This window comes from Nematostella vectensis, chromosome 1, assembly GCF_932526225.1.
Source record: "Nematostella vectensis chromosome 1, jaNemVect1.1, whole genome shotgun sequence".
Taxonomy (NCBI): Eukaryota; Metazoa; Cnidaria; class Anthozoa; order Actiniaria; family Edwardsiidae; genus Nematostella; species Nematostella vectensis.
Window position 1 is genome coordinate 19,365,167 of NC_064034.1, and position 25,030 is coordinate 19,390,196.

General features: G+C 40.6%; 6 protein-coding genes across 7 annotated transcripts; 3 read left to right on the forward strand and 3 right to left on the reverse strand.

Annotated features, from left to right (window-relative positions):
* Positions 1 to 1,001: 1,001 nt before the first annotated feature.
* LOC5512288 (ATP synthase subunit delta, mitochondrial) lies at positions 1,002 to 5,070 on the forward strand. The gene is made up of 4 exons (XM_001632606.3): positions 1,002 to 1,194; positions 3,309 to 3,459; positions 3,995 to 4,083; positions 4,869 to 5,070. The coding sequence occupies exons 1-4, from the start codon at positions 1,063 to 1,065 to the stop codon at positions 4,989 to 4,991; spliced, it is 495 nt and encodes a 164-aa protein (XP_001632656.2). The 5' UTR covers positions 1,002 to 1,062; the 3' UTR covers positions 4,992 to 5,070.
* A 149-nt stretch (positions 5,071 to 5,219) lies between these two features.
* On the reverse strand, positions 5,220 to 7,234 carry LOC5512279 (carbohydrate sulfotransferase 3). Its single transcript, XM_001632576.3, has one exon. The coding sequence runs from the start codon at positions 6,693 to 6,695 to the stop codon at positions 5,499 to 5,501; it is 1,197 nt and encodes a 398-aa protein (XP_001632626.2). The 5' UTR covers positions 6,696 to 7,234; the 3' UTR covers positions 5,220 to 5,498.
* A 143-nt stretch (positions 7,235 to 7,377) lies between these two features.
* Positions 7,378 to 10,413, reverse strand: LOC5512282 (carbohydrate sulfotransferase 3). Its single transcript, XM_032381683.2, has 2 exons — positions 9,511 to 10,413; positions 7,378 to 8,768 (listed from the first exon to the last, which is right to left on the reverse strand). Exon 2 carries the CDS (start codon positions 8,750 to 8,752, stop codon positions 7,634 to 7,636), a length of 1,119 nt encoding a protein of 372 aa, XP_032237574.2. The 5' UTR covers positions 8,753 to 8,768; positions 9,511 to 10,413; the 3' UTR covers positions 7,378 to 7,633.
* Positions 10,414 to 11,098: 685 nt separating this feature from the next.
* LOC5512294 (carbohydrate sulfotransferase 6) lies at positions 11,099 to 13,994 on the forward strand. Its single transcript, XM_001632605.3, has 2 exons — positions 11,099 to 11,119; positions 11,287 to 13,994. Exons 1-2 carry the CDS (start codon positions 11,117 to 11,119, stop codon positions 12,982 to 12,984), a joined length of 1,701 nt encoding a protein of 566 aa, XP_001632655.2. The 5' UTR covers positions 11,099 to 11,116; the 3' UTR covers positions 12,985 to 13,994.
* On the reverse strand, positions 13,995 to 21,606 carry LOC5512275 (DEP domain-containing protein 1A). Of its 2 annotated transcripts, none has more exons than XM_032381680.2 (10): positions 21,468 to 21,606; positions 19,405 to 20,075; positions 18,860 to 18,966; positions 18,729 to 18,782; positions 18,443 to 18,592; positions 18,035 to 18,201; positions 17,618 to 17,719; positions 17,240 to 17,308; positions 15,311 to 15,481; positions 13,995 to 14,430 (listed from the first exon to the last, which is right to left on the reverse strand). In XM_032381680.2, the coding sequence occupies exons 2-10, from the start codon at positions 20,052 to 20,054 to the stop codon at positions 14,296 to 14,298; spliced, it is 1,605 nt and encodes a 534-aa protein (XP_032237571.1). In that variant the 5' UTR covers positions 20,055 to 20,075; positions 21,468 to 21,606; the 3' UTR covers positions 13,995 to 14,295. The 2 variants fall into 2 exon arrangements, with proteins under 2 accessions (XP_032237571.1, XP_001632624.1); XM_001632574.3 differs by lacking the exon at positions 21,468 to 21,606 and adding an exon at positions 20,291 to 20,489.
* LOC116618218 (keratin-associated protein 4-2) lies at positions 21,073 to 24,793 on the forward strand. Its single transcript, XM_032381681.2, has 2 exons — positions 21,073 to 21,430; positions 22,973 to 24,793. Exons 1-2 carry the CDS (start codon positions 21,411 to 21,413, stop codon positions 23,583 to 23,585), a joined length of 633 nt encoding a protein of 210 aa, XP_032237572.1. The 5' UTR covers positions 21,073 to 21,410; the 3' UTR covers positions 23,586 to 24,793.
* The last annotated feature ends 237 nt before the right edge of the window (positions 24,794 to 25,030 follow it).

A 25,030-nucleotide genomic window follows, 5' to 3' on the forward strand; every position in this document is an offset into this window, starting at 1 on the left:
AATGTACAAAAACTAAGTTGTGATTGTTGCTCAGTGCCATATAACAGTTGTTTTCTGTATAAATATGAGCACTGTTTGGTTCTCATGTATGCTATTATGGCATTGTTGCAAATGAAAATCCAAATGGTAGTCTTTGACTGCAAAATATTTTTTCCTTGTTCATCATGCTAAAAAATAATGGGTTTGTATTTTGGTGTATTACCCTCCTATTCCAAAAGTCATTGGCTACATAGCATATTTTGATAGAGAGGGCTTATATGTGAAAATGTATCACAAACTCACGTGAAAGGGGAGGGAGCTGTATTGAAAATACTGTCTGCCATTGCAAGGGGTTGCAACCGCTGAAATGTGCCACCCATGGTATTTTGTATGAACTGCATATTGTGAAGGGAGGCGAAAATCGTCATTTTGCCTATTTTCGATTAAAATATTTGAAACAATAATTCCCTTGCGTAGCGTAATTTATTTAACACCCTCATGAGATCTATAAGTGGATTTGTTCGTGAGAGCTTTCAATATGCCAAACGGCTGCAAGGTTAAACCCACCCCTCCCCCTAAAAAACATACCCCACCCCTCCCCCTGAAGATCAGGCTGTGGCCACTTTAAAATTTTCTTTTCTAAATACTATTTTCCAGTTTTTTTTCCATTTATAACGTTTGTCTCCTTAAGGCACCATTTTGTGTTTTTTTCCATTGTCTTTTTCTCGAATTAGGGCCGTAGGCCTGTAACTGGGATTTTGAGCTAGTGGTGTGTGTGTGTGTGTGTGGGGGGGGGGGGGGTGGTTTGTTTCTCCATTCCTCCTTACACTCCTTGCTTACTGTATCTAAAATTTCATTTATTTGAGCAACACTTCAGTGTTGTGCAGTCGTTCTTCCAATTCCCCCTCCTGATACACTGACTACGGGCTTTGAGAGTTAATTTTTCGACTACTTGCGGCGCTGTGGATGGCCCTTGGATCTGAAGACTGGTAACGAGAGTTGTACCGAACGCTCGCAGGGAATCGTGGGACCTTTTTAGGACGCCATTTTAAAACGCCGGGTCCTGCCTGTACTCTTGCAGCCATGTTGTCTTCATTTTCTCGTCAGGCAGCTAGAGTTTCTAGAAGGCCTATTACTGCGGGTTTACGGAGGTATCTTGCTACAGAAGTGGATGGCAAACCGGCCATGAGCCTTACGTTTGCTTCCCCCACAGAGGTGAGTCGAAAAACGCATGCTTCATCATCTTCACCTGACTTCTTTTTTGCATTTCTGTTAATACAAGGCCATAGGCAGAAAATGTTGTTTAGGGGGGCAAGCCTCAGATATTTCTTTTATTTACTTCGGATCCAACTTTCATTACAGTCAATAAATGTTTTAATTGTTACGGGTTCTTTTTATCCTTACTTATCCAAATCAATTGCCTTTTTACAGTGTGTGGGAAGAAAATATTGGTAGTGTTTGTAGTCAAGCAGTTTATGGCTTAGCAGCGAAAACATTCATGGATTTGTTAAGGCCTTTGATTGACATATATCTGAGAATAACATCAATCTGTGTTCTTAGCAAGTAGTTATAAGGATAGTTATTTGAATGTATGATAATGCAAATATGATATATTTTCTTTTTGGATCGAGTAGCACATTCTAGCTATTGGTGTTTTCTTTATATTCACCAATATTCACACATGTGCAACATTAAAAGGAAGAGTAGTACAGACATCATGTTCTAAGTCATGTTCGTCTGCAGGTAATCTTTCTTATATCACTATTGGTTCTGACATTACTCTTTGTTAGCTAATTTATTTCTTCGAAATCAAAGTAGCAAATACTTGCAAATACAGTAAATGTTGGAAAATTTGCAGGTCTTGGGGTCCAAGGGTTAAATGCGAGATTTAAACTGTCAGCAGGTATTTTGTAGTTATTTTGTATCAAGAGACCATGATGTAAGAGAACGAATCCCCCGTATTAGGGTATGTCCAATGATGATTTCCGTGAAATCAATTTTTAGAACAAGCAGTTATTTTTAGATACGCCTCTGATTGGTTAGCGCTCGCATGTCCTAGCAACATGAGTCAAACGCGCGGTCACATCTTGAGCGATGTGAACCGGCAAAGGATGTTATGGAAATCTTTTTGACCGAAACCATCCTTTTTTACAAACGCGGTGAAAATGATTTTCCATAGAGTACGCTGGATCCAATCAACCGTTTCTCGGACATTGAAATGCATAGAGTTCGTGATTTTAGGCTCGGGTAAAAGTAAAAGTTCACGGCTGATTCACATAAATCTGTGTTTACAACACACAATTCTCTTTCAATTCCCTTTTAATGGAAAAGATACATCCAGAACTTAATACCATTATATTCACACCGATATTGTGGTCATTAAGACAGATATTTCACAAATAAAAGATTTCAAGTCTCCGTAATGAAGTAAATCTTATTCCGGTGACAAGGGTTTCTTAAGTGACATGATTTCTGAACATTTGCGTGAAGAATTGAAGTTCATTCATCAAATCAAAGAAAAATAAAGGCCTTCTTGTATTTTAATACATAACATAGACTGAGAATGCCTAAGTTTTCCATCTCACTGTATTGAAGAGAGAAAAAACTTTTTAGGAGTCAGCCTGATGCATCTTGAATGAACTCCAAATTCGCTGTCTCCCCGTTCAATTATTTATATAACATTTAGATAACTTAACATTAGATAACTTAACAGATACCAGGACACCACCCTACAAGTAGCATTGTAATCATGAGCTATGAGAAGCAGCTAAAAGGATAAAAACAGGTAGCGAACAAAGTCAAGAAGTGCAGAGGGAAAAAATTATGAAAAACTATAGCTCGCGAGGTGCCCATAACCAAATATGGCACGATGAACCATATATGGATGCTATGATTGACAAGCTCGCGCAATCTAAAAATAGCTTTCATGGGCGGCGTCATGGGCCATGGGGATCCGTTCTCTTATATCATGGTCTCTTGTTTGTATATATATTGATAAATGAGTAGTATTTTGGGGGGTCAAAAAAACAGTGTTTGCGAATTTTCCGGTCGTGAATTTTCCAACATTTACTGTAAAATGTTGTATGTTGCAAATATTATGTTGTATTTTCAATTATAATATATTACAATTGTATTTTCAATTGTATATGTAAAAACAAAGGAAACATTCTTTAAGAGTTATGACAGCAAAAGGGATGACAAAGGTGCACAGATTTATCTGCACACAGAAAATTTTGATTGCACATGGTAGAATACTGTGAGTTACCTTTCATCTTCTAGTTAAAAGTTTTTATGAAGGGAGGGGTTAACAAGCTGTGTTTTTTCTCTAGGGGTTTTATAGGGATGCTGCTGTGACCCAGGTAGATGTGTCCACCACATCTGGCAGTTTTGGTATCTTACCATCACATGTACCAACCCTCCAGGTTATCAAGCCTGGCGTACTCACTGTCTATGAGGGCAGCACTAGTACTAAATACTTCGGTAAATTAACTATCATAGTGCTTTTGTGGGTGTTTTGAGGCCAGAAGACGGGGTGTATTTCTAGTTTTTGAGTAAATTCACACCTTATGAAGTAGTGTGTTTTGCGCGCTAAACCGGTTCCCATCTTCATGTCTTCTTAGTTATTGCTGAAGAACGTTGTTTGGTTACAACTTTTTCCATCATCTTTATATCTCAACCTGGTATTCAAATTATTATTTAACTTCAGAAAACAAATCTGCAAAATTTAGCAGATATTTTTAGTCTTTGAATTGTTTTTGCATTGTGCGCATGTGCTGCATTCGCAATCAAGAATGGCGACATTCTCACGAGCGCTCGCTGTTTTTGAAACCTACAACAAAACAATATTTTCGGCCAGGAAAACTTTCAAAGATCTGTAGAAAATTCAAATTTTAATCAAATGCAATTCCCTTTTCAGAATTTGAAAGTTTATGCTTTGTTTTGGCTAGATTGATATAAGTGAAAGGTTTTAAGAACTTTTAATATTGGCTTGACTGTGGATGGCTTTCTTCCCTAGTCAGCAGCGGTGCTGTAACAGTAAATGCCGACTCCACCGTGCAGATCCTAGCAGAGGAAGCTCACCCACTTGACAGATTTGATGTCCAGGTGAGTTCATGTACAGTAACATGCTATCCAATTAACACCCCCCCCCCTGACCCCTATTATCAGCATAACAAAAAAACACCAACATGATGGTAAGAATGTGCAGCTTTGATAATCCCTAATGAATTAGTTTATTGGCAGCAAGGATTGTCTCGGTGATACAGTAGGTATAGTGGCTCAAGATAGAGTGGCAAATCAAGTTCCTAATTTTGTTTTAATTTTGAGTGCCCTGTTTGACCCCCTCGCTCCATCAGACAGTGTTTTTATTATTTTTTTTAGAGCACAAATCTTGTGTTGCCCTCTTCCTAAAACCCCATGTTGAGACATGAGGTGTAATATGGAAGCTAACAACAGAAGTCCAGTTACATGGTCTATCCAGGTCTTGTTCTCTGCTTCTGTAGTGCAGCCCCTGCTAAAGTTGAGGTGTTATTGTTTTACCAAGACCCTGCTTTTGCAGGATTACCTCCCCACCCCCCCTACCCTAGCCAATATTTCTAACATGGGGTGGTTCACCCATTTAGCATTTAGTGCTATATCTAGCTATTGTTTCTTCAAATCCCTGACTCAGAGTTGGGAGTGAGAGACACCATTTTCTGAACCTGAACCCTGACGTGACTCAATAGCCAATAGCTACTATCTGGACATATTACCAAAGTGAGGGTTGGGCTAAGTGGAATTTTTTTTACCAGTTGAGATAGTGTGTATGTGTGAGGGTCTCAGCCTCTCCCTGGCTACGGGTCTACAAATATGTACCAGTTAACTAACCAAATGTTTGCTGGCTTTGACAGGCCGCTAACAAACAGCTTGAGGAGGCCCAGCAAGAGCTGTCTGGTGCGTCATCAGAAGCAGACAAAGCCAGTGCGTCCATTGCTGTGGAGTGCGCAGAGGCACTAGTGAAAGCCTTGCATTGAATTATTAGAACCTGTGTGTAAAAATATTGAGGGACTTCCTCACACTGTTTCGGGAGTAAAATTGGTTGTTTGTTTTAAAGAGTGGTTTTATTGTAAATTTTATCTGGGAAGTATGATTCTAGCTTTCTAAATAGGGCTATTTCTAAAAGTTTTGTAATACGCTCTAATTTCTGTGTTTGTGTTTCATTGACAATACACTTTTTATGCACCCTTTGTTTGTTTTTTTACAAAATTTAAAAAAATTATCAAAACCTTAATCATCTTACGTCATTCGCATTATCCTGTTATGCCAGCGCAACAAAGTGATAGACTTTCACGGAGTAAGTACGCAGCTGCTTTGTCTCCTATTATCTTTGTTCTACAAAGGAGTTCTTTTGTCTCTATTCTTCTCGTTCTTTGTGTCGAGGTGCGGATATTGTTCATTTTCCCCTCCCCTTCCGTTAATGTGTTTTTCTGTTTAACTATTTGCGCTACTTATCTTGGTAGCTTCAAGTTAGGTATCTCAATTCAGTTTCTTTCCAGTGTCTCCATTTTCTCCAGCCCTAGTATTCGCATGAGCGGCTCACACACTCTCTCGATCACACGCACACGCTCTATCGGTGAATCCTTCCTCCACCTTTCCGCGTTCCCTGTCGCGTTCCGTACATGCGAGTATGGGTGCTCAAGTTCCCTTTCCAGCGTCTTTTTACTGGGCGTGGTACCCCTCTTGACCCAGTCCAGGACTTCATCGGATATCTCAAACCCCGCAAATTTGTACAGCCTCTTGGCGATTCCTACTGGGTCGTCGGCAATTTCCTTATATCTAATAATCATTATCCTTTCCCCGTATTTGGAGAGGAGGGAGTTAAGATGTTGCACATTCGGCATGATCTCGTCACATAGTTGTTTAACACTGTTTTCGAACCTGGGATCGGGGTGATCTCTGAACCATTCAAGTTTTATTCTAGAGTGAACATTCCCTCGCGGATCTCTTACGATGTGGACTGCCTTGATATCTGTGTGCGGGTTTTCCTCGAAGAGTCGAGGTAAAATCCCCGCTATCCGGGTATCGGGGATCCTTGGGGTAGCTATTTTTACTACGCTGTATTTGTATCGATTTTGACACACCCAGTCTGTGTAGTTTGGATGTAAGGACAAATCCATGCATTCATCTGTCCCATTGCGAAAATGTTTCGCAGTCAAAGCACGGCTTTCGCTGCGGCCGTCGTTAAGCCTAAAGCGAAACGTACGTAGAAAATCAACGCCATTTTCGCTGGCGGAGAAATTGCAAGACAAAAAACCTGTGAGTACATCCCTTGCGAGGCGAACTTTTTCGTCGAACGTCGGCCTCGCCATGTCCCAGTGAGTCGTCCAAAACGGCTCATACATCCCAAAGACTCGTGAGTCGGAGTCGAACATCTTGCTTAGCAGCGTGGTTCCCGAACGGTCATGTCCAAACAACAATAAACTTCGCCTTCTGCTACTCTCGCGTGCGTCTCGCGGTGATTCCGCGGTCCCGGTCGAGACTCGCTCGGGTTCTTCGAGAAAAAGTTCGCGCGCAATACAAACGAGTACTACGCCAAGCAGAAAGGCTACTACCAACGCAGTTATAACCTTGTAAGCGAATCGTGAAGTCAGGTATAACATGGCTAACAAGACAGCGCTGTTGAGATAAATAGGTTCTAATGGCACTACGTCATACCCGACTTTTCTCTTGCATTCCATAATGCAAATGTGGACTTTTCCCTGCTAAAAATTGACAAGGCCTTATTTGACAGGCCATTATTAAGTTGTGATTTTAATAAGTGCCTAAATACTTAAAATATTGTTTCTTATTGGCTGGTTAGATTAACGTCTAGGACATGGTTTCCAAGAAACGAGTCTATCTTTGGAAACATTTGGTAATCCACATTCTATACCCCCCTTTGTTTTTTTGGGATACTGATCTGGTGTGACTTTTTCCCCGTCAGTTATGTATTCATACCCTATAACTGAAATTTTCTATATTTGTATATGCCGCCCAGCCTAGATAAACCCGGTGTTGTGTAAAATTATGCTCTTCTTCTCCGAGCTTTGTGATGATACTTATCCCGAGAGAGTAATCTGATGCAAAGAGCATTACACAGGAGAGCACAAATTCGAGCTCGTAGTGGTGCAAGTAGACAAGGAGGCACGCGTTTCGAGTTAACTAACCGAATGTTTGCTGGCTTTGACAGGCCGCTAACAAACAGCTTGAGGAGGCCCAGCAAGAGCTGTCTGGTGCGTCATCAGAAGCAGACAAAGCCAGTGCGTCCATTGCTGTGGAGTGCGCAGAGGCACTAGTGAAAGCCTTGCATTGAATTATTAGAACCTGTGTGTAAAAATATTGAGGGACTTCCTCACACTGTTTCGGGAGTAAAATTGTTTGTTTGTCTTGAAGAATGGCTTTTATTATTATTTTATTATAAGTTTTGTAATATGTTCGTATTTCTGTGTTCTCGTTTGTGTTTTTTGACAATACACTTCTTATGAACCCTTTGTTTCTTAAAATTTATCAAAACCTTAATCTTAATTTTGAGTCATTCGCATTATCCTGTAATTACCCTCCCCTACCGTTAATGTGTTTTTCTGTTTAACCATTTGCGCTACTTATCTTGGTAGCTTCAAGTAGGTTCTATCTCAATTCAGTTTATTTCCTGTGTCTCCATTTTCTCCAGCCCTAGTATTCGCATGAGCGGCTCACACACTCTCTCGATCACACGCACACGCTCTATCGGTGACTCCTTCCTCCACCTTTCCGCGTTCCCTGTCGCGTTCCGTACATGCGAGTACGGGTGCCCAATTTCCTTTTCCAGCGTCTTTTTACTGGGCGTGGTACTCCTCTTGACCCAGTCCAGGACTTCATCGGATATCTCAAACCCCGCAAATTTGTACAGCCTCTTGGCGATTCCTACTGGGTCGTCGGCAATTTCCTTATATCTAATAATCATTATCCTGTCCCCGTATTTGGGGAGAAGGGAGTTAAGATGCTGCACATTGGGCGTGACCTCGTCACATAGTTGCTTAACACTGTTTTCGAACCTGGGATCGGGGTGATCTCTGAGCCATTCAATTTTAATTCTAGAGTGAACATTCCCTCGCGGATCTCTTACGATGTGGACTACCTTGATATCCGTGTGCGGGTTTTCCTCGAAGAGTCGAGGTAAAATCCCCGCTATCCGGGTATCGGGGATTCTTGGGGTAGCTATTTTTACCACGCTGTATTTGTATCGATTTCGACACACCCAGTCTGTGTAGTTTGGATGTAAGGACAAATCCATGCATTCATCTGTCCCTTTGCAAAAATGTTTCGAAGTCAAAGCATGGCTTTCGCTGCGGCCTTCGTCAAGCCTGAAGCGAAACTTGCGTAGAAAATCCACGCCATTTTCGCTGGCGGAGAAATTGCAAGACAAAAAACCTGTGAGTACATCCCTTGCGAGGCGAACTTTTTCGTCGAACGTCTGCCTCACCATGTCATAATGAGTCGTCCAAAACGGCTCATACATCCCAAAGACTCGGGAGTCGGAGTCAAACATCTTGCTTAGCAGCGTGGTTCCCGAACGGTCATGTCCAAACAACAATAAACTTCGCCTTCTGCTACTCTCGCGTGCGTCTCGCGGTGATTCCGCGGTGCCGGTCGAGACTCGCTCGGGTTCTTCGAGTAAAAGTTCGCGTTCAAAATATACAAAAAGCACGCCGAGCAGTATGGCTACAGCCAACGAAGTCATAACATTGTAGGCGAAACGTGAAGTGAGGTATAACATGGCTAACAAGACAGCGCTGTTGAGATAATAGGTTTGATTAAAACATTCGAAAATATTTGCATTAGATGAGATAACACAAATCACGAAGATTACTTTTTAGAATAATAGCTCTTTTAAGACCACTTTCGAGTCTAAGGGTGCGTTTTTTCCCTATCATTCTGGAATGGGAATGGTTGGCTGAGAATGTTCAGTATGGCATTCGAGTCATTCTGCTACAGGTAGCAGAATGGGTGGAATGGCCTTCATTCTATTCCGGAATAGGAACACGGGATAAACGAACGCGCGCTTTTTCAATGATAACCATTCTCATTACGGAATCACGACTAAAAAAAACGCGCCCTAAGACCCCATAACCCTACTTTCACCGTCAGCAGGTTCAGCTTGATAACCATCTTATCTTGAATTAAACAAATGTTTTAAAACTACGACAACTCGGTTGTCCGATTTGAAAGATCACGCAAATGTTTTGTCAAAATTCTGATTTATAGTTTACCAATAGAGAAAAGGTTATTTTCGTAAATGTTTGGGAATTTATATACTTTTGTTAAATACAGTCTGGGTGTATACGAGCTCAGCATTGATCGTTTGAGAGGCTGTTATTGTTCAGTGTATATAAAAAATAAAAACCAATTAAGAACCTAAACAGCCTGATTTGTCAAAAATGGTACCCCGATGTATTAGAACCTGATCTTGAAATTCTAGGCTCTTATACGTGGGTATTAGTTACACTGGCAACCCTGAAAGATGGCAATAATTACCCTCTGGTGACAAATTCTTCCTTCTTCTAATGACAGTCTTTAAGTTCAAAAGAAAATGCAAGTAGCGTGTTGCCACGAAGCAGAAAAATCCTCCAATCTCTTTTAAATCGGACAAATAAAATATCTTCTTATCCTGTCGTCCTGTCCCGATCGCGAACATTACAGTTATCCATCAGCTAACAGAACTATGTAATTCCCGACTTTTCTCTTGCATACCATATTGCATATGTGGACTTACTTTTCCCTGATGCAAATTGCCATAGGCCTGTATTTGATAGGTGATTATTAATTGTGACACAAATATTCACAAGATGCAAGACGTGGTTTCCAAGATACGCGTTTATCTTTGAAAACATTTCGTGTTTTTTTTTTTTTTACATATCTTTGTTTTCTGTATATTTTAATGATACTATTCTGAAATCCCACACCCAGTTTTGGGTTCCTGTCTTATTTGATAACTGGATTCGTTACTAATGTTCTATATTTGTATATGCCACCCAGTCTAGATTAGTTTTTTAGTTATTCTATGGTTGGCATATTCCCATAAATCATCGTGTAAAACGTTATTTTATGGGAAAACAAACGTATTTGTATATGTTTCTAGATATTTTTTTACATATACTATTCCCTTCTGTTCCAGTTCGCCGTGTTTTCCCATCATCTCCGACCCTCGACTTCTCTGAGGATTGTTTATGCGCACAACCGTCTAGAACTCTGCTCTTCTTTACCGAGCTATGTATCCATACTCATTCTGAGAAAGGCATCTAATGAAGAGGACATTACATACACAGGAGAGCACAAATTTAGCTGATAGTAAAAGCAAGGAGGCACGTGTTTGTAGTTGCTGCGCGACCCGCTCCACTATACACCAATGTTTACCAGCATTGCCAGCGTATACATTCAAATGCACTTATTTAAGCAAAATCTTTCTTATTCACAACAGCCCCCAGATATCAGGTAAGAAATTGTCATTTTTAAGGTCTAGCGGGATCTTCTTTGTAAAAAAACTATACCTATAGCGTAGTCAATGCTAACTATTAATATTTTCACTTGAAAGTTAAAACAACAAAAAAACGATACAATAAGAAATGAGATAGAGTACCGAAGAGAAAACTGAGAAGTTATTATGTAAAAAATGACTAAATAAGTATAACATTTCTTATCAAGCAATTTAACCACGCGACTTTTTCTCTCACCGAAAAGAACTCTACAGTAAAAACCCGCGACCTACATTTGTTCAAATCTGGCAAAATAGGTTCTTATATTTTGGTTACTAACTGACAATTGCAAAAAAGGTTTTTTAAAACAGGTTCTAATTTCTTTTACGGGCTCCAACTTGTACAACTTTTCTTTATTCATACTATGCGCAGTGGCGGGACTTAAAGCCGCATTATCAACAGTTTACTTCCGGTCGATTACGTTACAATCTCCGATGATTTTTAACGGAAAAATATTTCAAAATATTGAAAGCATGTATATTGCAAGTTTCTTCGAGGATGTGATTGATAATTTAGAGCGGATGGCATGTTAAATATCTCGGATACTTATAGATTCTTTTGTCTTTTAACGTTTGAGGTTTGCGTCGGACTTCCGGACATTGCACTGCATGGTAAAATAGATAATATTGTTTTGATGAAAGAGTGACCCTTTTTATAAGAACCATTTTTTATTGGGGGGGGGGGGGGTATCCAAAGTTTAAAATTTCTGTCTATAGGTTCTATAATCTCTGGACCCTTACACGCGGGTTTTTTACTATTGTTCGTATTATATTTGCAGCTTGTGTGGTGCACCATGTTCCGACACTTCTTCCGTCTGCATATGGCGTTCTCCCTCGTGATGCTGGTTCTGATGGCCGTCATGTCCGTAGTGTTCATGTACCGGAGCATCAAATACGACGAAAAAACACTCGAGGACTCGCTACAGGCTCTCAACACGAAGGTACAACAGCAGCTACTAGATTCGCCGAAACTAAAGCGACTACTGGAGCGAATGGATGCCGAGGATAAGGCGAACACAGCCCGAGAGAACGAACCGAGAACACTAGTTGGTACCGACACAGTGGGCCGAGGACGGGTTAATGACGCAAGCAAGCATCAAGATAAAAGTACACGGTCGGAAAGCGAGAGGGCAGTGATAAAAAACCGATATGACCCGAGTATACGACTGGATGCCGATAGTGCACCGAGTGAGGAGCGAGATTCCCAGAAAATTCAAGAGGATACCGAAAGTGGAACGAGTCGGAACCAAGAGCGCTCAATTGCACGACAAGACAACGAGATCGCCGCGAATCAAATCCGAGACAACTCAGGTGCACGACAAGACAACGAGATCGCCCCGAATCAAATCCAAGACAACTCAGTTGCACGACAAGACAACGAGATCGCCGCGAATCAAATCCGAGACAACTCAGGTGCACGACTGGATGTCGCGATTGTCCCGAATGAAAAGCGAGAGGTAGCGACCAGCAATCGGGAAAATATTAATCTAGATGAGAAAGCTCCCAAAAAGAAGAGAAAAAGTCTGTTGATATTTGGTCATGATCGGTCCGGGACGACCTTCCTCAGTCGGATGTTTAACGCAGACCCCAAGATCTTCAATGTCTATGAGCCGCTTTGGGTGACTCAACACAGTTTCAAGCCGAGCGCCGGTGCGCGAGAAATACTGGATGTCCTTAAAGGGTTGCTAGGGTGCAAATTCTCGACCACACCCAGTGGGATCACATTCCTCGCTAACATTTCCGAATGGTGGTCGATACGCGTCAATAGTAACGCCATGATGTCACGTCATTTCTGCTCCATCAGGGACGGAAAAGGGGAAAACTGCCTAGACATGTCGCGGGACTCGAAACGCACGGATCGAGTCTGCCGGGAAGAGTACAAACACAGCGTGACGAAGATCGCAACGGCGCGCACTCCACAGCACAAGATCGCCACCCTGTTGCCAAGGTTACTGGATGAGAACCCGGATGTAGATATTCGAGTTCTCCACGTGGTCAGAGATCCTAGAGGAAATGTTCATTCAAGACTCAAACTAAAATGGTTCCCGGACCACCCCCACCCGCGATTCGATGGGATGGTGAAAGAGATTTGCGACGACATCGTAGAAAACATGAAATACGTGAAGAAACAAAAAGAGATGGATGCAAAGGAGGGAAAGAGGAATAGATTTATGACTGTGACTTATAGAGAAATTGCAGGTAGCCCCTTAGAGACGGCGAGGAAGATTTATGATTTTGCTGGGTTTCAAATGGATGATGCGCTAGCACAATGGATTAAGAAAAGCACAAAACCGAGTAAAGAAACTCTGAGAAAGGAGTTGGAACAGCCGTACTCACACGTGAGGAACGCGACAGGAAATGCTGACCGCTGGCAAAGAGAGTCGCCAGTAGGACGCGTGCGCGCCATAGAGAGAATTTGCCAACCGCTTATGCGGCTACTAGGGCTGAAGAAAATGGAGACACGTGAAGAGGGATGAAAACCCAGAAAAAGTGGATGTTGGTGCTAGATTGCCACACTTAATAAAACATAACGCTCAATTTCAAATAAACTACGGCATCTGATACCCGGGGAGCAGCGAATACAACGTGTTGTATACGCCTGTTTCAAATTAGATTGCACTTGATATCACAAATGCGCAGGGGCCGGTTCCTGAAAGGCCGATTAACTTAACCCTCGATCAGCGCCTAATCCCGGGTTAAAATTCGCTAATCGTAGGTTAGCTAACCGACGGATAACTCACCGTTCCCGAAAGCCAAGTAATCCCCCGAATTACTAACCCTGGATTAAACGAGTGAAAAACTGGTTTGAGGAGTAAAATTCACACAGGGTACCCAGTATATCAACAGAAAGCAACTTAAATTTACCTTTGGTGATTTTATTTTCACAGAAAAGCCCCAAAACACCTCTACATCACCTGTAATTACCTCCATTTCATGGCCAAAAAAGTGTCATTTGCAGGATTCGAGTTGGTGCGTGACACTAGCGAGACAGATTCATTTCAAGTATAAATTTCATGTAACTTTCTGTCTGTCCCAGCACAATTTTCAAGTCAGCATCGCAACGAAGGTCACATAATAAAGCGAAATGTTAGGATATTTGATCCCTACATTGTTTTGTGTAACGTCTTTTTTGTCGACAACTTTATTTTATGAAGCTTTAGTTCTACTACAAAGTTTGGGAGGCCTGTGTTTCGCCAACTAAACAGTGGGTTAGCGAGTTAACCCACCTCGCGAGCAGGGTTAGATTTTACCTCCAAACTGACCCAGAGTTAGCGCTAACCAGCGTTTCGGGAACGGAACTAATCTGGGGGTAAAAATTTAATCGTGGGTTAGGGTTAATTTAACCCTGGGTTAGCGCAAATCGGCTTTTCAGGAACCGGCCCCAGAGCGAATAATTGTGTAACATACATGATCGTATCTGTCTGAACATAAATAAGGCATTATACACCCTCTCCTTACATTGTAATTAAAACACCAAGAAACGACATATGTTTTACTTGTAATATGCTGTTTTCATATTTGAGAAGTAAGATTTTGACAAATTTGCTTGTTTCATAGAAACAAATTTCGAAAATATGATAAAATAAGTAAGATAGCGGAACAAGAGTATTATTCTAAAAAGTTTCAAAATTATTTGAAATAGAACTGTCATGTAAAAAAATATAGTTCATAGATGATAGTTTTTTTAGCCATGCTAAAAATGTCGTTATTATCTGATAAAATTTCTCGCATATCGGGTCCTTTATCTATGCTACTTGTGTGATCAGCGGTTTTCTCGATTCCGTGCGTCATCTAACGCCTTTCAGGGTGGTCAGCGGCTTCATGATATTGCGCAGCTGCTTCGAGCGCTGTAGTGTGCATGTTCCACCCGCGGTGATCTCTGGGAAACGCGCGTAGTAGATTCCAGGATACGCCTTTTCAAACTGCAGAATAGAACAACAATCGTGGCTCGCATTATTAATTTTGATGACCGGGTATTCTCAATCCGTTTTCCCCTGGCGCCGGAAGGCTTTTTTAACCCTGGTAGTTGAGGGAGAGGGAAGAAGGTATATACTCTTTTTATCAGGACGTCTAATTTTCATTAAAGCTGAAAATGTTCTTGAAGATGTTCTTTAATTTTAGTGCTTATAAAATATAGTACTCAATGAATTATTAGAAAGAGAATTACACAAATGATCGATAGCAATAATATTTGAGGTGGTTATTGATAAACACAATTTGACACTGAATTTTAGAACGCATCAGACTAATAAAGTAATATTTTGCTGCTATCTGAGCCTCGGCATATTCTTAGTATGTTCTTAAAATTTGGTGAAATCTCAGCCTGGAAGTTCTTATAAAAAAAGAGAGTGTAGAAGGGAAGTAAACTGGCGTGACTGCCACTTTAAAGAGGGTTTTTTTAAGAGACGGAAAATGTACGCGCACTTTACTCCCAGGTATTTGGCTTCTTCTCATGGAGGACTTGCTTGATTGTGAACGTTTTCTGAGGTTTGCCCTGAAATCCCTAATACCCCCAAAGCCTGTAGCATGAGTTCTCGGTGACCACTGATTCCTTTAAGCATACGTGTTCTAGGGGGGGGGGAGGGGGGGGGGTGCGTGCTCGTTTCAGATTTGAGGGGAAGTCAAGTTTCTAATTCTGTGTCCTTTTCGTATGAGAAACTGGCATTGTCTGGATCTTAAAACAGTAACCCCACAGATAAAAATATTTCTATAAAATTCCATCCCAGTAGCCATTAGCTGCTCTACGATGACTGCTTCAGGATGTACAAGTATGCTGTTCAAAATGCTGTTATGCTGACATACCTGCTTAAGTTGCTTACGTCGCTGCTTTTCGGACAGGGTCTGGTTGTCAATTATCTGGTCCAGAAGATCTTTAAGGGCTTTTTGTGAGTTGAGGATGCCTTCCTCTTTGTACTCTTCCTTGGTAACACGCTCACAATATGTGACTCCACTTTGCTGTCTCGGCAACTGATGCTTCAATGGAATGAGTAATCGGCAATCAGCTAATGTTACAAGTGATAAACTATCGACTGACCCCAAAATAGAATGATTGATCGTCAGCTAACTGATGCTACATACAATACAATGAGTGATTATCAATTAGCTGTACTACAACAAAACAAGTGATCGTCATCTAAATAATGCTGCAATAGAGTGTGTGATCATCAGCTGATCGATTCTACAACAATAGAATGAATGATCAACTAACAGATTCTAGAAATAAACTGGTTGGCACTCCACTATAGTCCGGTCGCTTAGTGTTTCAATCTATACATAGCGGACAAAAGCACCAAACTTGGCACAAAGATAGCCAAGAGGATGCTAATTAATATTGAGACCGGTGCCCACCGGTACCACTTGAGGATTTCGTGTAATACCGGAATAAAAATTAGAAAAAAAGAGTCCATCACGGGCTTCCTGTGGTGAAATTTAAAAGACCTTGTATTTACAAAACTAAGGCGAAATATCTGATTGTTTTATTCTAGTAGGGGAAATATAACGCTATTTGTTAATATTTCAAAATAAAACTGTCGTCGGCTGCATTAAAAACGCTTTATCTAAGAGAAAAAGTTATTTCTCCCTATGTGTGCATTATAATGAAGAGGTTGAACGTATCGCATGCTTTTAACAAGATTGCAACCAACATTCAACGAATCGCCGCAGCAATAGAGACTATGTTATTGACTTAAAGATGTCTTAATGATGACCTCAGGGATTGAAAAGCCGTGGAGCATAAGTAAAGGAAAGGTCTCCAGGAAGCGAGAGAGGATGATAAAAAAAAGTGTAGAGCTTTTTTCAGGCTTATATAGAATATAATATATTATCAGAATATATAAGTGGAAGCTGTTAAAAATGGTACGTACCTTTTTTGTGATGTCCAAGCTCCACAACACGCTTGGGAGATTTCCGGAGTGAGAAATCCTTTAACCGATTTTTACTAAAGGACAGAGTTTTAGAGGCTTTTTCTAAGGCGCACGATCAGTGATCGGTGGACCGTTATTGTTATAAAGGGAAAAAAGTCATTCTGAAATAAACTGAAAAGACTTTTCAGAATGATGCGCGTACGCTAGCTTGTGTGCAGGGTCCGCTGGGATTTTTCCTTCGACGGTTGCTATGAACAAGTGTACAAAAACTCCAGTTTCAACGGTACTAGCGTCAACCTTAGGAGGACAAGTTTAGGCCCAAACCTGACGTAAGCCAGAATTATTCTATGTAAGTTATAAACGATCAGATGGTTTTGAGCGCCATATCCGTAAACGCCAGCCACCACTGCCGATCTATATACTGGCCGCTTTGGCCCGTAACTAGCATTGGGGGGAGCGAGGCTCTTTTATCTTTTATCTATTTTTATCTTTTTTCGCCGCATGAAAAGGTATGAAAATCTCACTACAGGGTACACACAACAACAGATTTCTAAAAAAAGAATTGCTCTTTATCTATGGATCCGCTAATGGTACCGGTGGGCACCGGTCTCAATATTAATTACCATCTCATAGGCTATTATTATACCAAGTTTGGTGCTTTTGTCCGCTGTGAATAGATTGAGCTCTTTTTGTGCGCTAAGCGACCCGACTACTAAGAGTCACTAGGAATTCACAAGTGGAACCCATTTTAATGCAAGTGAAACAAAACAAAGCAAATGTGTTCAATTGTGCTTGCACTGCCGTGAGTTACAAATTACTTGTGCTGCACTTCCGTCCTCATGATAACCTAGCAAAAGAGCTCACCCACCTTATTACCCCTGCAGTTCTGAAGAAAGAGAATTCGCTGGTCGACATGGAACTTGAGCCCTTCTGGTTTCTATTCAAACAGCAAAAGATATAGAAAGGTGTTCAAAGAGCTATATATGATTGCGTATGGGGCAGACTGCTCTAATGATCATTATACAGAGAAGGAAATTAGGTGAGATACCATGTTCGTGAGTGGCAGACCTACCCATAAAGGGAGGGGCAGGTTTTTGTAAACTGTTCTACTGAACTTAGTATCAACGGAAGGGATTACACAGGACAGTGTGATACAAAGCATAGCGCTTAATCTTAACCCATTGAAGAAAGGGTTTAGTTTAAGTGTGGTATAATGTTTGCGCTACCATGTATAAAACCATCTTACCTTAAAGACATCAGGGAAGTTCTCCATCATGAAAAACAGCAGCCGTATAACATTCATGTCTCCCGTGTGCCCAAACGTGCATTTGCTGAACGACTGAATCACCTGGTGAGCCAGAGAACATACAATTAAGTTAACAGATTCAATCATGCTGGGCTCCACTGGAGAATGCCCTCCAACAGTTTTCTAATTTAAAGACAGTAGCTTTTAACAAATTTCTTAAAAGTTCATAAGAGATTGAAAAAAATTAATTTTTGGCCACTGATATTCAGATATTCCAGTGAAATGACCATGTCTTCTTGAATTTTCCTAGTTCACCACAGCAGTTGATTGGGTCTTGAGAAATGATTGTGTCAAATTTTTAACAGTTCTCTTATCAGTAGGATGGAACTAGGTGAAAAGTTTGTGCTGTGTTCTCACCAGTTCTCTTGTTGGTAGGGTAGAGCTGAGAGAAATGTTTGTGTTCTGCGCAAGTTTGACCATGAACTTGATAAGAACTTGTAAATTTCTCCTCATGTGCGGCTGCAATAGCAGGCAGCAGTACTGCATTGACTTTAGTGCCGTCATTTTACACCTCACAATTGTGTCTAAAAAATAAAAACATCATATACATAAGCATTATAACAAAAATAAAAATCTCTGTTGTCTTCAATAGAAATCCAATGTCACAAAACCACTGCAGATCCTTTTTTGCGTATGCATCACACACATGATCCATTTTAATTAGTATGGATGTTAATATATTTTGTAGCATGTGATGTAATAAGGTTAATTAAGGCCATAGTTAGGGGTGGTGGTAATGGCTAGTATAATGGATGTCATATGTACCTGCAGTCCTAATGAATAAAGGAAGAATGTTTTCTTCTATCAATGGTGCATGGAATCCATGGTAGTGGTCAACTATTGCCTTGAATACATCCCGTTCAAAGCCAGGGTACTTTGGAAATGAAGCACTCTCCTTCTGTTCATCTATAGGCCCTGTAAGATAAATATACTGTATGCTAAATCAAAGATAATTTACACATGATTTTTTCAGAGAACATGAGGGCACTGACAGACTACAAGGGTGTAAAATACAATATCTTGTAATGTTAAGGGGGCAATATATACTTACAGTGCACTAAGCATTTCATGGCTGACAGAAGCCATGGCGGCACCACTTCACTGGCTGAGAAGAATAAAATCCATTATATTATCTCATGGTGATTAAACATGACTCAAAAGAATGGAATAGCATATGCTTACCTTTACACATTCTTTGCTCTTCTGCATTCTCTCGTACACAACTTATATCGTATTCCAGCCTTTTAAACTCATCAGGGGTGTTTTCCATATCCAGAAGAGTGACCAGGCTATAGGGAATTTAGTTTTGATTTGAAAAAATTCAGAAAATGGTTTTGCTAACTGTAAGATTAGTAAATGAAGAGATCTTCAATCATTTCTGCTAGCTGTTTCGATCCATAATATCAATACTGTCTTTTCAGTGGCTCAAAGGAGACTATGTTTACTTGTTAGTACTGTATGTTTGAATATATGCAACGTTGAATGGTACTTTTATGTGTATTATTTGTAAGCTATTAACTGAGGGGGGGGGGACATATCTTCAGTAGTAGTAGGGAAATAAAACAACACAAGGCTAAGGTGGTCTGTTTTATAGACTTTAAAGACAGAGTAGTTCTGCTAACTTTAGGAGATAGATGTTACTCTGGCATTCAACATATACCTTTTCGACCTTGTGTTGAATTTATTTCATAGATGTCTGGCGTGGACAATATCATAACTTTTCTTACCGTGAGATAGAAATGCTCCACCAGACCTGGCTAATCTCTTTCTCTGTAAGACTTCGACTGCATGGTTGTAGACCCAAAGCCACAGGATTCATTATAATTGAGGCGCTGCTATCTCTTCTAATAAGCTTTCTTCTTTTCACAGGAGCATTGACAGCCTTGGAGTCACTCATGGCTGACTCTGGAAGGTTGGCTTTGTCGACTAGCGGTGTTCTGGACGGTGCTGATGATCGTGTTAAGGGCTTGAATGAAAAACTTGGTCTTTTTCGTAATCTTGGTGGGCTAAAATCGGGCAAATTTGAGCTAGAATTACAGCTCTTTAAAGTTGAGTTTGAGGGGTTCTCTTTGCCCAAGCTTTTGACCGGAGACTTGACTCCCTTGTATGGGGAATACCGTATGTTTTTAAACCTAAATGGGTGACTGTTATCTTCAAATACAGAGTTGTAGTTTTTGCCTCGAACATCTTCTATGACTCCATTGTTTAGAAATTTTTGGCATAGCTGAACTGCTTGTTGCCTGCTCACATTTGGACCAAAGTTTGGGTTGCTCTGAAGGTAACCGTGAAGCCAATCAATAGCTTCTGAGGCTAAGAAGGCATCCTCGTAGGTCTTCATTCGATAGCGGCGTCGTTTTACAGTCAAACTTGCCTTCATTTCGCTCACCACTTCGTTCCACTGAAAAATATCAACAAAGAACGTATTCGAAAATGCAACCTGAATTTACAAGAATATGTGATCGCTTTATGAAAGCCTAACCAAAAACATAATGTTCAATTTTGTTAATACTGTAAACGGCATTATGTAGGATTATTAATAAACTCTAATTAAACGTAAGACGACAAACGCGCCATTCGAGAACGATTTCTGTTCGTTGGCATTCCAGTACTTACTAGTTTGGTTGCCGTGAATGGACCTTTCGGAAGGTCACTTAAACTGCTTTGCTGCCGTATCATATTAGAACATGCACAGGCAAACTTCCACGGCTATTTGTGCTCCGCACAAGCAAATAACATCATTTCTAGGACGACAATGTGCAGCTGTCTTCATAACATTCCGGAGGCCATTTCGAAAAGTGTAACAACACTTACGGATCGCAGTGATTGGCTTATAAGACAATAGCTATCAGCCGCGAGGGCAGATGGGTAATACAGATAAAATGGGCCAAGAATAAAAAAGGGGTAGACCGGAAGATTACTGTAAAATTATTTCTTATTTTTGGCAATGGAAAAGGAACAAGAGAAAGATAAAGAAGAGAAGGAAATCAACATGGTGCGCGCCTAATACCAAAGTTTTCCTTAAAGTTTTTATACTCTCTTTGTTCTATCAGGATCCAAGTTATAGTTTGTGTAGTTTGCTCATCTCTGGAAACATTGATGCTCTTTACACCTTCAAAGATCCTTTTCTTTTTCAATGATCTTTTGAGGTACATAAAAAGGGGCTTAGTGCAATCTTCGGAAGCTGCTAATATTTCCGTTGTCGTCCAAGCGCAGATCAGACAGGAGTCTATGTTGTTGTAAGAATTTTCTCCTACGCAGTCGATCTGGGCTAATTACACAAAAGCGATTTCCTTACGGTTCACACGGTCATCAGATTCACATCTATCAGTTAGCGCAAGCAATCGCCTTTTAACAAACAATGGCTTTGCGCTTTTGAGAATGCGTTTTTTTTTTTCTCGCAGTGTAAGATAAACAAATTCGATTGGTTCAGGGGAGTATTAACCCAGGCAGATATTCAACCACTGGGTCTTTTCACAGATCTTTTGACGGAGTTCGCGACCTCAGTACAGAACACACCGTCTGGAATAACAGAGGCTCTTAGCCGAATATTTACATTCTATCAACTTGATTTCTCATTACATATTCATGAAATTTGTTGCTACTTGTCTGAGAGAGATTTGAGATCAGTCTCGCTCTAAGCAAATAACCGAAACTCTTCCTTGTCGTGTTGTGCTGGTAAAAAGGAAGAAGAGAATTTTCAGGATTGAAATGTCAGTAGAGTGCAGTTAACGAGATGCGGAACAGTGTTGATTCGTAAGTAAATTTTACTATTATTCCAATATGTACTTACTTTCTTATATGTCGTTTGAATCCAAATTCACTAACGTTGCCCAGGTAGTGATTGCTTTTCTTTAAGTTCGCGCAAAAACCTGCGAAAAGTTGACCAGGGCTCGCTGGTTCATTTAGTGATCGAGGGGAGTTTTGTTATTGTTCTGCTTTGTGTGTGTCAGTATCAATTTATCGCCCATCGGAACCAGCACATCAGGGAGAAAATTCACACTCATTTAGCACATAATAAAAGCTTTCCCATTCGTAAAGGTAATGTTTGTATTTTTTAATCCTTCATAAGAAAATCTTTTAGCGAAATCATAGGAAAATAACTCCATGAGTGCAAATACTATCTCGTGAACTTGGGTCTACCGGGAGTAATGGCTATCGGAGGAACGTAATTGTCCCTTATACCCTAATCACTATAAATTAAATTAAAACTGTTTCTTCTAGTACTAAATGGACATCGTCAAGCCGAACGATGTAATAATATAATTTTATGAAAGGAAATGAAACGACTTTTGGGGATATCATTCCGGGCAGACGTCAATATGACAATAGAAAAAGAGAAAAAAAAAACGATTAACAAAGGTTTAAGATGGATGTTTCTATAAATAATACAATGTCAGTGTAAGACTCAGTGTTTATATTAGCATAACAGGTATACATCTTTGCGATTTATTTTACCATCGACAGTAAAAATCCCAGCGTGCCTGCGTAAATACCATACTGGTGTATCATTTTATTATTTTGCTCTCCATCAAAATTGTGCGGTTCAGCACTGAAGAGCTATCTATCTTGCAAGTGTCCTGTCGTGTGACTGCTGAACACTCGAAGTCAATCAAGATAACAAATAGCTTTGCAATCAGAGAACAATCTCGGCTTAATGACTACACGAGGCCTCACCATAAAAGTATAAACTTTTTGTATTCCTTGTAACTCATCTGAAACATTTTAAATTAATCCTAGACCTAGTACCCAAAACAAGAAAACGATATGCGATACTTGTAAACCGCAAAGGACGCTGTTTAACCCCCGTTTCCGTCTAATAACGATGGGGGATTTGTAGTAATCACGCGTCGATAGTAAACATTAGCTCCAACCTTCTATTAGCAAACAAGCACGAGATTATAGTCGTTTTCGAAATATGCAGCATTCTATCTCGTCTGACTAAGGAGCTCTTGTACACGTGGAAAATAGGTTGTTTTTGCTCGGTCGAGTCACTCCACACGTGTTTTAATTTGATGCTTCAACCCCCAGGCCATGTTTATTTTGGATTAATCAATAATACATTTCGATTTGCGTGTATCGTAAACAACATGTTAGAAGAAGCAGGGAACAAAATTGTTGCTGTCAATGTGCAAAAAAATATACTAACAACCAATGCGCGCGCATTTCCACACTATAGGCTAATTATCACAACCAGACAACGCATCCGGTCGGTTCCTACAGGGAAATTCGAAATTTAATATTGGCGAGTATTCGTTTACCGAAAAAATAAAACCTTCTAAAGGCTGTCCTTTGCAGGTATCGTGACATGTGGAGATACTTGTTGCTGGCATTAGCCTTCTTCCAGTGTACTCGACTCTCATTGGCCGAGAGCGAGTCATGTGATGATGGCGTGCTCAAAGTGGGAAAGATCTGCGTGGGACAATGCCTCACTAATACGACATGCCGCTGTACGGCAATCACGGGCTCATCGATAGAGCACTGCGAAGAGTACTGTTTAGCGGTCAAGTGTCCCGACATTTATTGCAAAGGAGGGAAAACATGCAGGCAATATTGCGGACAAGGAGTGTGTGGCATGCAATGTCTCGCCAACGAGGAAAGTTGCGTGCAGAATTGCACAGCCCCTGGACAGTGTGAGGTGCTTATGTGCTCTGCCAAAAGTTGCACCCAGAGTTGCGCCAATTGCACAATGGTATGCACCGCCGAAGTGGAAAGTTGCAAGCAATATTGCACGGGTGGTAGCTGTAATACGACGTGTAACGCGCGGAGTTGCCGTTGCGGGGAAGCAAGCGATTGTGATGCATCTACAACTAAGCCGCCATCGACAGACAAGTCTCGCTGCCTGACGAACTCGCTGCTCAGTTTATTTATGCGTTTGCTTGTTGCTGTACTACTGAGTCTCGTCTTGTAGATAGATGCAGTTAGGACGCAACCAAGACAGTGCCGCCGTAGCCAGAAAGACCAATGGAGACGCGTACCCAGGATTGGCAGGGGGGGGGGGGGGGGGTGCGCAGTCATAGGTATCGTATAGAAAAAGCATAGTATTTGAAGATTCCTTAATAAGAAATGACCCACTTTTGCCGCCAAGGGGAGGTGCGCGCGTACCCTGCGCCCTGTATACGCGCTTTCAATGTAAATATGCTCAAAAGATTTCATAGATAGACTGCTAGCCTCTGCTAAGCCGTACTGGCTCCGAGTCTATTCGTTGTAAAAGCCGACCCAGTGTACCTCCGATTAGCACGCCATAGGACCTTCCATGTCCGAAAACAAACGCTCCCGAAAACTAAAAAAAGCCGGATTCTTTTTGCTGATCCTGGTATTTGACATTTACGCTGTTTCCTGAATAATGACTTCGCAATTAATGAGACCATGCTAATCGAGTAAAGAACTTTAGCCTTTATTCTTCGTAAGCCAGAATTATCTTGCAATTGCAATAGATAGGGTATTCGCAAAGTACAAAGCGATAAAGCTTTTTATGATATAAATTTGAAAAAAAAAATGTTAAAGACTAAAATGAGTATTAATGGAGGATAGAGGAAGAACGTTTTAGGCCCCGGACAAACACTTTTCTTTCATGTACCATTTAAGTAAAAATACATTCAAATGAAGATGACAATTGACTCCGTCCATTTGTATGCATTTGGAACGGTACATGAAAAGAACGGCGTTTACCCAATGCCTTATGGGAGAAACAACGTCAAAATTAGCTAGCATATTTACGTCTGAAACGGATGTTAGACTGATAGCTACATATCACTGAAAAAATAAACGAATAATGAGGATTCTGCAGATTTCCTGTCATTAAGTGTAGCGTTAATTTCTATAAGGGAACGCTAAAATATTTAGCTGGCATTAGAATGAGCGAGAAAAGACTCATTGGGCCGTTTGCAGAAACCTGTAAACAAAAGTCTTTCTGCTACAGATCCGTTTAACAGATATTTGTACTACTTTTATTTACAATATTTTTGCAAAAATCAGCAATAATGGAAAATAAATAAAACCTATTATTAGGGGCTGGCCTGTATTGGGCCATATATAAAAATAATCAAAATAACACTAAAATAACAGAAATAAAATAGAAATGAAGACATGAATTCAGTAGAATAAAGAGTGTCCATATTTGTGCTTTTCTGCCCTCCCTCTCTTTGCCCCTCCTACGTGACTCTGACTACAAGCACACGTAACAAGTGATATTATGACGAGCAGCAACACGTGACAAGCAACAGGACATCGAGTAGTATCATCTGATGCGAGTAGTATCACGTGACGAGTATCACTGTGACGACCAGTATCACGTGCCAAGTAAAATTATGACGAGAAGTATCAAGTGCCCAGTAACATGACGAGTAGTATCAC